The sequence below is a fragment of the Microplitis mediator genome, chromosome 2, assembly GCF_029852145.1.
Source record: "Microplitis mediator isolate UGA2020A chromosome 2, iyMicMedi2.1, whole genome shotgun sequence".
Classification (NCBI taxonomy): domain Eukaryota; kingdom Metazoa; phylum Arthropoda; class Insecta; order Hymenoptera; family Braconidae; genus Microplitis; species Microplitis mediator.
The window spans coordinates 19,287,050-19,300,685 of NC_079970.1; the positions used below are offsets into that span (position 1 = coordinate 19,287,050).

General features: G+C 28.9%; 1 protein-coding gene and 1 long non-coding RNA gene across 2 annotated transcripts in view; one reads left to right on the top strand and one right to left on the bottom strand.

The window, feature by feature from the left end:
* LOC130664284 (trehalase-like) overlaps positions 1–10,892 on the bottom strand; it is a 62,597-nt gene extending 51,705 nt beyond the window's left edge. Inside the window, exon 1 of the mRNA XM_057464171.1 lies at positions 10,765–10,892. Coding sequence (XP_057320154.1) covers positions 10,765–10,877 — 113 coding nt within the window. The 5' untranslated portion in view covers positions 10,878–10,892. The remainder of the gene's footprint in view (positions 1–10,764) is intronic.
* The window catches only part of LOC130664287 (uncharacterized), a 77,333-nt gene continuing 67,294 nt past the window's right edge, over positions 3,598–13,636 (top strand). Inside the window, exons 1-3 of the long non-coding RNA XR_008989331.1 lie at positions 3,598–3,846; positions 4,197–4,332; positions 4,432–4,474. This is a non-coding gene — a long non-coding RNA (uncharacterized LOC130664287). The remainder of the gene's footprint in view (positions 3,847–4,196; positions 4,333–4,431; positions 4,475–13,636) is intronic.

Below are 13,636 nucleotides of genomic sequence, written 5' to 3' on the forward strand. Positions count from 1 at the left end.
CAAAATATTTTTACTCATTTCAAGAAATTTTCTGAATTATAATTAAAAATAACAATTTTCTTGAATCAAAAAATCCTTTTTTTCTGTGCAGGAGAAATTTTTATTTTTTAAAACAAATCGCAAAACTAGTGTATGAAGTCCTAAAGTGCGCACATAAGTACTCATGTTTTGTAACGAAAATATCAAGTAAATTTTAAAAATAAGACATGGAAATTAAACATTTTTTATAAAAATGTTTATTATTTTATACTAGTATAAAATACAAACTTCATATATAATTTAACGTGAGTGAATCATTAAAGGACTTTTAAAGTGGGAGTAAAACACACAACGCTTCGTTGTTTAGGTGTGCGATAAATAATAAATGATTTTTTTTTTATAAAAATAGAGTTTCTCGCTGGGTTCGGAAAACTTACTTTATAATAATCGGTTATACATATTTCCCAAGATATCAAACTTTTATCGAAAAAGGGCGACGGACATCTGAGAGATGTTACAACTTCCTTTACGGGTACACTAAAAAGCATCTGTACGCCTTATAAAAATTATAAAAATGTGCGATATGTTTAATTTATAGGTATGAATAAATATAAGGTTCGATGTAGCATTAAATACGTCATAGACTATATTTTACTGTGGAAAGTAAGGCTGGATAATGTATATTATTTTTTAAAATAATAAATAAATAAACTGATTTTATTTATGTAATGAAATTAAATTATTGAATGAAAATTATCAATTACTCTATATTATACCGGTGACGGCTAAAATATAAATGCGTAAACATATAATATAACATAAAACATATTTTATAGTGTAAATATATTTCGGAAACGAGCAAAATTGTAAATAACAAAAAGTTTGATAATACACTAATATTAATAAAATGAATCGTGTAAACAACGAAGATTACAGTCCAACCACGTTATAAGACTCTTCCCCTCAATTCGTTAAAAATTGCCTGGAACGATTTCCCGACCAATCGCTTTATTTACATTTTCGTTAGACATGTTTAGTTCTCGTTAGAAGACTAACAAAATCTGACCCGTGGCCTAATATGAACGATAGTCAGAAAGGAAAGAAAAGCCGAGCAAAGTGACACAAAATACAACAAATCGCTTTTTTACAAATAAAACATCGATGATCTCATAGAAAAATTCGGACGCAAAACGCTATTTAGCATGACATAGTAAGGGATCGGGATTCTAAGTTTTTACCCTTACACTGTAAAAAATTGGGGGTGAATTTGGAGTGACTACGGACTTGGAGTTCCGGAGTTTAAAAAAAAATCAATATGCATCCGGAGTAAATAGGGAGTTTGTTTTTTTTAGCTGAATGATTTCGGAGCGATCGGAGTTTTAATATTAAAATAAACTCTTTTAGGGAGTAAATTTCACTCCAAATCGAATTTTCAATAATAAATTGAACCCCCATTGGAAAAAATTCTTTTTGTTCAGTGCCCCTCCGGAGTAAATTTCACTCCGAGGGGATTAAATGAATAATAAGATATGCGCTCCGAATTCACTCCAAATTTTCTCGACGTTCACTCCGCTAATTTTTTACAGTGTACTGTTCCGACAATCTTATAATGAAGTTCGACTGTACACTATTCAAAAATTCATAGTTTAATCCTCAAATTTAAAGTCTTATTTAAAATCAAATTAAGATAGAAAGTTATGAAAATTCAATATTTTTTATATCGTAATTGCTAAAATATTTTCAACTGTAGTTACTTTAGATATTCCACTTTGATAAATTATTTCTGATTTTTTTAATCTTATAATGTAAAAAATATCTGAAAATCGCCTGACCCTGCAGACCAGCCCTATAACTTCTCGCTATTTTTGAGCTCTTGAGCTCAAAAATAGTAATTTCTAAACTTCCATTGCAAAAATTCGAATAATAAACAATACCAAAAGAAAATAATGAAGTAAATCATTGTTTTTGTTTTATTTTATGAAATTATATGAGTGCACGACTCGAGTAAAAAAATGAATGAAAAGAACTTATGATTTAGTTAAAAAATATATCATGCAGAAAGTCACTCACCACAATTTCAGTTTCTATAACAACAAAAAACAAAATTAATTAAAATTAATAATTTTTTTAAATAAAATAAGAATTTTAGATGATTTTTTTCATTGAATTAAAAAAAAAATGTACCTCAGCGGACGTATTTCTGCGCTTCCAGCATCCGGAACCAGCACAAGAGATTCATGGTGATTGGAATCAATAAATTAATTTTACTCCAATTAATCTCTCACTGAATATTTTTCGTCTCAAAGCATTTTTGCATCAACTGAAAATTTCATAAAAAATAATTAATAACAGACAAATAATTAATTTTTAGCCTGCGTAAAATGTTATGATCCTAAAGTTAGAAGACAAGTAACAATTTTCAGATTTTTTTTTCAATAAATCAATTCCAAAAAAAAAAAAATATATGCATGCGTAGAAAATTCAAAAAGCTATAGGTGCAATTTTTGGAAAAATTTTTTTCTTTAGAATTTATCGTATTTTAAAAAAATCGAAAAGTTATTAGACGTCGGCTAACTTGAGTATCATAAAATATTTCGAACAATTGAAAATATTTTTTTTTTTTTTAATTTGCTAGAATTTGATAATAAACATTAAATTTAAATTAATTACCCAAACATCAGCGAAGAAAATGATGATGAACAATCATTCGGGCTAGTAAATACTCAAGTTATCCAAAATATATCAAAAATATTATCGAGATTAAATATTCAGTCATTTGTATCAATTAATAGCAACAAACAAACTCGATGACTTATATGGAGCTGTCAAGACATAAATTATTTATTATATACTTAAATAAATGAGGAAAAAATAATTAAATTATTAATTTTTACCAAGACAAAGGGGTTAGACAATTTTCGTCAACTTCTCAACCGCCTTCTGCTTGCGGTTGTTCTTTCAACGGCGACTTTCATAAACTTTGGCGCTGACGTCTAGTTTCAGAGTTTGAATTATTTTCTCAGCGGCCATTTTTATTTCCAGAATCCACACAGAATGAAATGAAAAATATGTCAAATAATGACTACTAAGAACTTTCATCGGCTGAACACGCTCAATGTCCGGGCCGATCGCTGTCGTTGTGGTTCGCGACTGAATCTCAGTGAAATAATTAGTTTATTTATTACAATATTCTATTCTTATATCTCTAATTAGTTTATATAAATTATTTAGTGACCAAAACTTAGTCTGAAACATTAAATGAAGTGTGTCAGTGAATGAGTTTTTAAATTAATTAAATTCAGTGTTGGCTTTTTTTCGTATCAGTGTGCGCCAAGTTCGTTGTTGAAATTTAAATGCAAGAATAATAGTAATTAAATGTCTAAGAACAATTAAAATTATTATTTTTAAGTGAAAATTTTGGTTTTGTGATTAATCAGTTGTACCAACTTTATATATTGAGTGAATTTTATAGTTAAATTTTATAAATTTGTGAAATTGTTGGAAATCAAAATGGCCGCTGAGAAAATAATTCAAATTCTGAAACTAGACGTCAGCGCTAAAGCTTATGAAAGTCGCCGTTAAGAGAACAACCCAAGCAGAAGGCGGTTGAGAAGTTGACGAAAATTGTCTAACCCCTTTGTCTTGGTAAAAATTAATAATTTAATTATTTTTTCCTCATTTATTTGAGTATATAATAAATAATTTATGACTTGACATCTCCATATAAGTCATCAAGTTTGTATGTTGTTATCAATGGATACGAATGACTGATTATTTAATCTCGATAATATTTTCGATATATTTTGGATAACGAGTATTTACTCGCCCGAATGATTGTTCATCATCATTTTCTTCGTTGATGTTTGGGTAATTAATTTAAATTCAATGTTTATTATCATATTCTAGCAAATTGAAAAAAAAAAAAAAAATTTTCAATTGTTCGAAATATTTTATGATATTCAAGTTAGCCGACGTCTAATAACTTTTTGATTTTTTTGAAATACGATAAATTATAAAGAAAAAAATTTTTCAAAAAATTGCACCTATAGCTTTTTGAATTTTCTATGTATGCATATTTCTATTTTTTTTAAATTGATTTATTGAAGAAAAAATCTGAAAATTGTTACTTGTCTTCTAACATTAGGATCATAACATTTTACGCAGGATTAAAAATTAATTATTTGTCTGTTATTAATTATTTTTTATGAAATTTTCAGTTGCTGCAAAAATGCTTTGAGAAGAAAAATATTCAGTGAGAGATTAATTGGAGTAAAATTAATTTATTGATTCCAATTATCATGAATCTCTTATGCTGGTTCCGCATGCTGGAAGCGCAGAAATACGTCCGCCGAGGTACATTTTTTTTTAATTCAATGAAAAAAATAATCTAAAATTCTTATTTTATTTGAAAAAATTATTAATATTAATTAATTTTGTTTTTTGTTGTTATAGAAACTGAAAGAATTGTCTGCTGCTCTAGATATTTTTCGGTGTGGTGAGTGACTTTCGGCATGATACACTTTTTTACTTAATCATAAATTTTTATCATTTATCTTTTGACTCGAGTCGTGGGTTCATATAATTTCATAATTTTGGTTTTTGCTATTAAACTGGAACCGTCTGTCTTTATCATAAATCAATCCGGGTGCTAATTATTTTCATCTGAGCTACGGCTCAGTTCAGTTATCCGCAATTATCCCTATTTTAAATACCCAAAGAACACAACAAATAATTTATAAGTAGACGTGATTCGGTTTATAGTTTCATAAATTTCGCAACTCCCAACCCATACATCCGCAAAAAAATTATTTTTAAGCTTGTCGCGCTTGCACCATAAATCTATTTTGGTCTCGTTTTTAACTTCCCGCTAAGAAAATTGTAAATTTTCAAAAATTCGGGAAGTTATTGGTTTCGGTCCGATTTACGAAAATCGAATTTCCATCAGATGTCGACGTTTCGAGGTCCTAGGAAGCTATCCTGACTAATTTCACGATGATGTCCGAGTGTATGTATGTGTGTACGTACGTACGTACGTATGTATGTATGTAAATATTCATAACTCTTGAACGGATGAACCGATTTTGATCGTTGAGGTGTCATTCGACGCGGCTTGCTAATGTCTTGAGGCCGTAGAAATTTGAACTTAATCGGTAGGGTGCGTTCAGAGATATTTCAAAAATAAAATTTTTTCAAAAATGTTTTATTTGGATAACTTCCAATTTGCTCGATGGATTGATTCCAAAATCTAATCAGCTCTAAAACTCTATAAGCCGCGTCGAATGCCACCTCAACCATCAAAATCGGTTCATTCGTTCAAGAGAAACCGTTGACGAAAGAATTCAAAAAAAATTTTTTCCTTGGTTTTTTTGAAATTTCTCAAAAACGGCTGAGTAAATCAATTTCAAAATTCGACCAGCTTTAGAACTTGATAAAACGTGTCGATTGCCACCTCAACCATCAAAATCGGTTGATTCGTTCGCGAGATATCGTGGAAGAAAGAAATGCTAAAAAATGGTTTTTTACAAAACAATGGCATACAAAAGTATTTGCGAGCTCGAAGAGCTCGAAAATATATTCACAATAATGTTTTCGAGCTCAGCGAGCTCGAAAACAGCGGGAAGTTTTGGGGCTGGCCCGCAGGGTCAACTGACAGACCGATTTTTTTTTTTGTTACAACTATTTAAGAATTTTAGAAGAAAAGTCATGGAAGAAATTTTCGGTATGTATTTTCTTGCTTATAAATCATGATAAAAATCTGATTGCTTAATTAAAACCAGTAATTTTTTTTTTTTATTTCTATTTTCCAGTCTATTATTTGTTATAATTGGAAGGAACTGACCAAGTAGTTCAATTGTTCTATGAAATAATCATTTTTTTAATGAAAAATAAGGATTTTGTCAGCACCAACGATCTTGCCGACCATTTCTATGTATCGGAAAATTACGTCATTGAGGTATTTATCCTTTTAATTACAATGAGGTGAATAATTAGTTTTATAATTTTTAACCGCCGTAATTTTAAATATATATGAAAAATTAAATTTATGAAATATTTTGCCCCGAAATTATACAAAAATCACTGAAACTAATTTCTGTTTTTATTTAAGAGGTGAACTATCATGCTTCCCTTTTTTAGTTTCAAAACCTATCAAATAAATTATGAAATTTTTTATATATATCTATTTTTTAGTTAATTATGATAAAATGTTGACAAGCTTAAGGGGGGCCACTACTGTGAAATTTTTTTAAAATATTTTTTTTTGCATATTTTGATAGTCCATACCTAAAAAAATAACATACTAAAATTTCAATTTGAAACGTATGAAAAAAAAAAAATCTGAAAAACGGTTGACCCTGTGGGCCATCTCAAAAACATCTCGCTCATTTCGAGCTCAGAAAGCTCAAAAACGTTTTGATTGGCAAATTTTTTAGTTCTTTGAAGTCAAAAAATGTTTATTTCGTTCAACCAAAAAAAAAAAAATTCATTTAGCAAAAAAAAATTGATTTTTTTTGTTCGATATCTTTGGAACGAATCAACCGATTTGGGCGTTCTTGACGGCAATCGAAAGAGCTCATCAAGACTTAACACTGATTACATTTTGAGCCAAATCGGACAAGGATTTTATGAGTTATATGAAAAAAACTTAAAAAAAAAATTTCAATTTTCGTATTACTCGTAAACTGCTCGACCGATCGAATTTATAATCTATTCAAATCCAAGTCTTGATGAGCCCTTTCGATTGCCACCGATTGAGTCGTTTCAAATATATCGTACGACAAAAATTTGTTTGCACACATCTATGCACACACACACACACACACTCACTCACACACGCACACACACAAGCGGAAATCCATCCGCAAATAGTTGGAATAGTTTCCTAGGGCCTCAAAACGTTAAGATCTGATGAAAATTCGACTTTCGAAAATCTAACCCAAACCAAAAACTTCCCTTTTTTTGAAAATTTTCAATTTTCATGGCGGGAAGGTAAAACTGTTGAAAGTGTTTGAAAACGATTTTTATTTGAAAAAACTCGAAGACAGAAGAAAGGTATAGAACTATAATATTTTTCCACGTGTTTATGTATTGGATATAGGAAAACCCACGCTCGTTTTTTAATATGAATATATGAATAATAAAATGAATGGATAAATAAAAGTAATTTATTTTATGAAAGGCATTTTACTCCAACATATACTCAAAGGCTGAACAAAAAGGAACTATAAAAGTTATTTTTTCAGAGGTTAATGAATAAATAAATGAATAAATTAAAATTTTAAGTCTTTTTAAAGGTAAAGAAAAGAATTTTTAGTCTATTGATGAAAATTGTATACTTTCACTCTCATATCATGTTCACCGTGAATAAATAAGTTATTCTTGAATTAATTGGAAAGAACACGGTATTGATTGAAATTCCAAAGCACTTCATTTTATGTTAATAATGGGCTATCACACAAAGCTTAAATAACTTCTTATTTACTAGCAACATTTTTTCGTCCTTCGATGCGCTTAAATTTAATTTCTTTCAAGTAAACTATTTCTTCTCGGAAAGTTAATAATTTAAATTTAAAAGTTATGAAAAAGAAAAAAATAAATCTTGAAGTAAAATATTAATTTTTAAATAAATGCATCAATCTTCGCATACTTATAGTAATATATTGACTTTATGTAAAAAAATAAAAGTTTTAAATACCAGTGGGATATTTACAGTATAAACTACGGTGACCGACCTATAAAAAAATTTAACTTGCTAAAGTGATCCTGAAAAATTTAACTTTGGAACTTTTAACTTCGATAAATGTTAACTTTGGAAATTCAAAGTTTTGAAAATTAAACTTACATAATTTTAACTATTGATGTATTTAATATTTAAAGTTTGAACTGTTTTAATTGAAAACTTAGTTAGGTGTACTCTTATAGTTAATTATTCAAATTTTATTTTCTTTTTTAATTTAAAAGAAAAAGGCAGTTCAGCAGCTAAAAAGACGGGTTGATTTTTAGAAAAAGAATTTAAAAACCTCTACATGACCTTTGATAGTAAAAAGATGAATTTTTTGAAAAATCGTTAAAATATTAAGCAGCCACAACTTCTAAAGTAATTAGATAAATCGGGAGTGATTTTGGAGTGATCTTAGTTTTATTTCCACTCACATACACTCCGGTCCGGAGTTTTTTGTGGTAAAATAAACTCCCCTTTGGAGTAAATTTTACTCCGAGGGGACTAAATAAATAAAAAATCATCCACTCCAGATGTAATTTGCGTCTACTTCGCAAATTTTTTACAGAGTACTAAACTCTAATTACTTTTGTTTCGATTTTAAAGTTTTCCCATTTGAAACGCACAGGGAATCGAACTTTTTTTTCAATTCTCTGATGCTCAGCCGCATTTCAAGTTTAAGGTTCACTGTTTGCAGCATTTTGTAGGCAATTTCACATTCTTCAAAAGTTCACAGACTTCAATTATCTTTTCTGTATTGATTCTGACAGTCATTTTTCTAATGATAATTTGGGTTTTTAGTTAATATTGACTAAACAACGAAATTTACAGTAAAAAAGCTAAACAATTTTTTAGGAAATTTAATTCTCTACAAAAAAGGTCTTTTTAGTAAAGTTGCTTAAATTCTCCGTTCACGTGATCACTTTCTACGCAATTTTCCTAGAAATTATAATACTATTTCATGAATCAGTAAAACACGAATTTTCTTAAAGTGTTTTGCCATTTGTTGAAAATACAACATGGAATTTTATTATTATTATTATTATTTAACAATGACAATATAGAGGGCGGGGGGGGGGGGAGGCGAAACGGGGTACCCCTGAAATTTTATAAAAAAAAGTTTTTTTTTTTTAAATGTTTTATAAAGATTCCAAAATCACGTTTGTAAATATAATTGAGCATAATTTTGAATTTTTTTCGTTAAACTTTTTCGAAAATCGAGGGTCAGTCGAAAAATGTTAATGGCTTTTGTTTCATGATAAAAACAACTAAAACTTATTTTTTTCTTCGAGTCGAATATCGAATAGTTCGAAAGATTTGAATAGTTCGAAGGATTCGAATAGTTCGAAGGATTCGAATAGTTCGAAAGGTTTGAATAGTTTCGAAACTTTACCGAAACTTCGGTAAATGGGGGAGCCTGGGGCACGAAGGCCCTCCTCAAAAATTAGGTAAAATTTTTTTTTTATTTTCCGTCAAGTTATGACCTCTATAATGTTTTTATCATATTTTAGGCCTATATGTGATATGTGGGGTAAAATGGACCACTAAAAAAAATTAACTTGACGGAAAACGAAAAAAAAACTTTTTTCGAGTGGTCCGGTTTACCCGAACTATTCGAACCTTTCAAACTATTCGAACCTCTCGAACTATTCAAACCTTTCGAACTATTCGAACCTTTCGAACTATTCGAACCTTTCGCACTATTCGAACTATTCAAACCTTTCGGACTATTCAAACCTTTCGAATTATTCGAACCTTTCGAACTATTCGAACATTTCGAATCTTCGAGGCGAATCTCGAATCGAATTGTTCGATTCGATTCGCCTCGAATAATTCGAAGTTTCGAGTATTCGCACACCCTTAGTTCCTATATATTCAACGCCACGCGGAGCGTATGGTGGAGAGATATAGTATTTAGGACATCCGCCCTCTTGGCTTTGGAAATTTTTTTTTCATTTTTAGGCTTAGAACATGTTTATTAAACGATTGGCACCAAAAAAAAATATTATACGCCCTTTTGGCATTTGTCACGCGAATTATGTGAAATGTAATTATTTTTCATGTAAATTACTTACAAAAACATTTAATTTAATCAGATTTATGTAACATCAAAAATTTTTTTTCACCTTTTTTAGGGTGTACTCCTGTTTTGCACGCAGAAATAAAAAAATTTTTTTAAGGGCAACTGAAAATGTTTTTTATTCACTTGAAATATCATTAAAAAAAAAAATATTAAGCGTATTTGCGTCCTCAAAAACAGTATTTCCTTAAGTACCCCATTTTGTTCCCCTGCCCCCTCGCCTACTTATTTCCTATTATTACAAAAATAACTTCTGTATGATTATTATATATTATTTTTTTTTAAATTTAAACTGAATAACCTCAATCTTTGTAATGAAAATTTTAACGGATTGTTCTAAAAATCGATGATAATGCTTTACAGTTTCCTGATAAAAAGTGATCTTACAGAAAGATTCTTGAGATATCAAGTGTCTTGAAAAGCTTTTCTCGCATCAGAAGTATCTACTAAAGCTCCTGTAAGATTTTTCTACATATAACTATAAAGGTTTTTGCTGCTATTCAATAATTAATAGAGCATGAAAAGTGCCGAGTAATTTTCAATGAAATGTTAAAGTTCTATTTGGAGTAAGCCTCCAACAATTAATATTTATTATTCTTCGAGTCATTCAACAATTAATGGATTAAAGCGGAAATGAATATTTTATTCGAATCTTTGAATAAATATAAATATATAGTACTCGCAAAAAAAAATTTTCTTTACATTCTATTATAATTACGCGATTAAATTATTTTATTAAAGCCGATAGTCCGGTTACGGTTTGGCACTGAATCTAAACGGACTTTTTTTATCTCAATAAATATTAATTTTTTTTTTTAAATGTCGACTTATTCAACCCGAAACTGCTGTATTTTCATTGGACAAAAAAATAAAAATTACGACTTGATGTAAAAAATGTCTATGCGTAAATTCGCGAGTACATTTGCAAACAAGCAATAATTATAATAATAATACTCTATTTAACTGAATTTAAATAAATAAAACTCACATGTTTTGTCGAGTTATTTTTATTTCAACTCTACATCGTCGCTGTGATGCAAACGGAATTAGAAATGTAATGACATAAATAAGTAAACTCAAATGCAAATAATGGTACTTCATCACGACTTAAAGTGTCACTATAAATTTAATAAATTATAAATCCAAGTAATTTTTTTTTACTTTCCATTAAAAAAATTTTATACGCTAAAAAAAAAAAATAATGACGACCTTCTCCTACGAACTCATTAAACACGTAATATTTTTTATTTAATTTATGCAAAACTTATGACATTAGCATATATATTATTACAAACTATAGAATATTTCCGTGTACGATAATGCAAACTTGCAGATTTTTTAGAATTTTTTTTTTTTATTTTCCACCACATTCATGATTCATGTTCAAGCGTGACAGGAATTTCTATATAAAAAGTAATTATTTATTCAAAAACTTAATAAGTTGGATAATAATTCTTTTTTTCACTTAAAAGTTGTTAATGATTTTTTATATTTTTATCGTAATTATTTAAATACGAAGATAAAACGGGACTAAAAATTATGATAAAAAAACTAATGAATTTTTAAAACTAGGGAAATTAATAATAATTTAGATTCACGTAAATGTAAGTGTCGGATATTTACTAAGACTCTAGAAGACTCTTATTCGTTTAAGTGAATTTGCCAAGATTTAGGTAGATCCGAGGATGGGTATGTTGGACCACCTGAACGAGTAATTATTTCTTTTGGTTTCAAGTACCAGTTATGAATTGTTTTGATCCATTTCGTCTTAATTTAAAATTATTTTTCAATAATTTTAAGAAAATAAAAATTTTTCATTTCGGAATACGATAGACTATCCCTGAAATTTTATTTGTATTGGTTTTAATTACTTTAAATACTTTAACTTTAATAATAAAAAACTAATTTTCGAAACTGTAAAAAATTAGCGGAGTGAACGTGAAGTAAATCCGGAGTGAATGCAGACCGGATGACTGTTTATTTATTGGTTCCCCTCGGAGTGATATTCATTCCAAAGAGAGTTTTATTTAATATTGAAACTCTGGGTCGGAGTGAAATTCATTCCTAAAGGGAGTTTATTTTCATATTAAAACTCCGAATCACAGTGAATGCAGATTTAAATAAAATCCAGATCCCTCCGAAGTCACTCAGCTAGAAAAAAAAACTCCCTATTTACTCCGGATGCAGATTTAATTTTTTCTTTAAACTTCGGAAATCCGAGTGACGGAGTGAATTTGGATTGAATTGAAATCCGGAATCACTCCGAATCCTCCTCTTAATTTTATGCAGTGTATTTTGTACCATTATTTGTTTTTCTAAAAGACAATATTTAAATAAATAAAAAAAAAACAATTTTTCTTTCCGGGTACGACGATCTCTTCCCAAAAAACTATGAAATAAACCCGAGTCAAAAAAAAAATTCGGATTTACGTCTCAAAGTTCTCAATGAAGTTTTTGAGGATCAATTTAGAATTTAAAGATTGACAACAGTACAGAAAGTTATCCTAGTTTGGTCTTCAAAGTAGTAGTTACGACCAATTTTACCACTTTGAGGACTAAACTGGAATAACAGAATCTGGATTAGAACCTCAAAATACTCACAAAGTACAGGAATAATTTTACCCACATTTGAACTTCAAAAGTCTCATTCGACCTATTCTCTCCCTTCCCTTTTTCTTTCTAAAATTTGTCAAAGTCCGAAGTATAACTTCATTTGTTGAGGATTTTGAGGTTTTAGTTATAATTCAAAATCGATAAATTATTCGCATTGAAACCTGATAGTTCTCATTGAGGATTTTGAGTACTAAAGTAGAGTTACTTTCTGGGCGGCAAATGAAACATCAAAGGAATTGAGGCTTTTGAGAACTAAACTAGAATTTGTGTTTTGACTCGGGAATACTTTTGTTTCACAAAAAATAATTTTATTCTTTCTTAGCTGTCTCACTTATAACCCGTATACTTTGTTTCGCTTTTGGATCCTAAATAAATTTCGAATAATGAAACAATTTTAAAAAAATAATTTTTTTTTTCTACCAAATTTCGGGAGCCAGCTATTGTGCCCTGGTCTGTCTTATTTTTTTTTATTTTCCAGGGATCATTAAGTGGAGAAGAAACATGTTATGATAATAGTTGATATTAATAATTTCTTATTTTGTGTCAACAAAAAATTAGTTTTTCCTACTAATTGTAATAATTATTTAGAATATCGTAGAAACGTTGATTACTTTGGAAATATTATCTGGAAATATTTTAGATTATTATGTTTTCCAACCCCGTAGTTTTGAAAGTTGCAATAGTTTATTATAAAAAATGCCAGCTAATGAACGAGTTAACGTTTCATTTTATGTAATGAATATTATCAGTTACATTTAAGTAGAAAATAACTTCTGACGTAGTGTAGGAGTTCTCAAAGGATAATTCAAATATTCTATGATGTTATATTGAATATTCTTTAATTACAAATTTATTAATTTTATGTAAGTAATTATTTGTAGACTTTACACTTCCTTTTGACGTCATACAATTTATGATGACTTCATCATCGTCAATTAGTTGAAAAAAAAAAAAAAAAAAAAAAATTATCGTTAACTTTGAAGTTCTTTTCAGTGAAAGTAATTAGAGAAAAAGTTCATTAAATGTTCTGATATTGAAATTTTTGTCAATTATCAACTATTACATTCGATAAGGCAGCGTCACAACTTTCCAACATAGAGTAATTATAAATATATCTCTACTCAGTTAGACCTCTACTCGACTTTATCATTCAACCCAATGGTTAAAACTGCGCTGTAAAAAATTTTCGAAGTGAACGCGTATTAAATCTGGAGTGAATGCGAAGCAGTTGATTTTTTATTTATTTA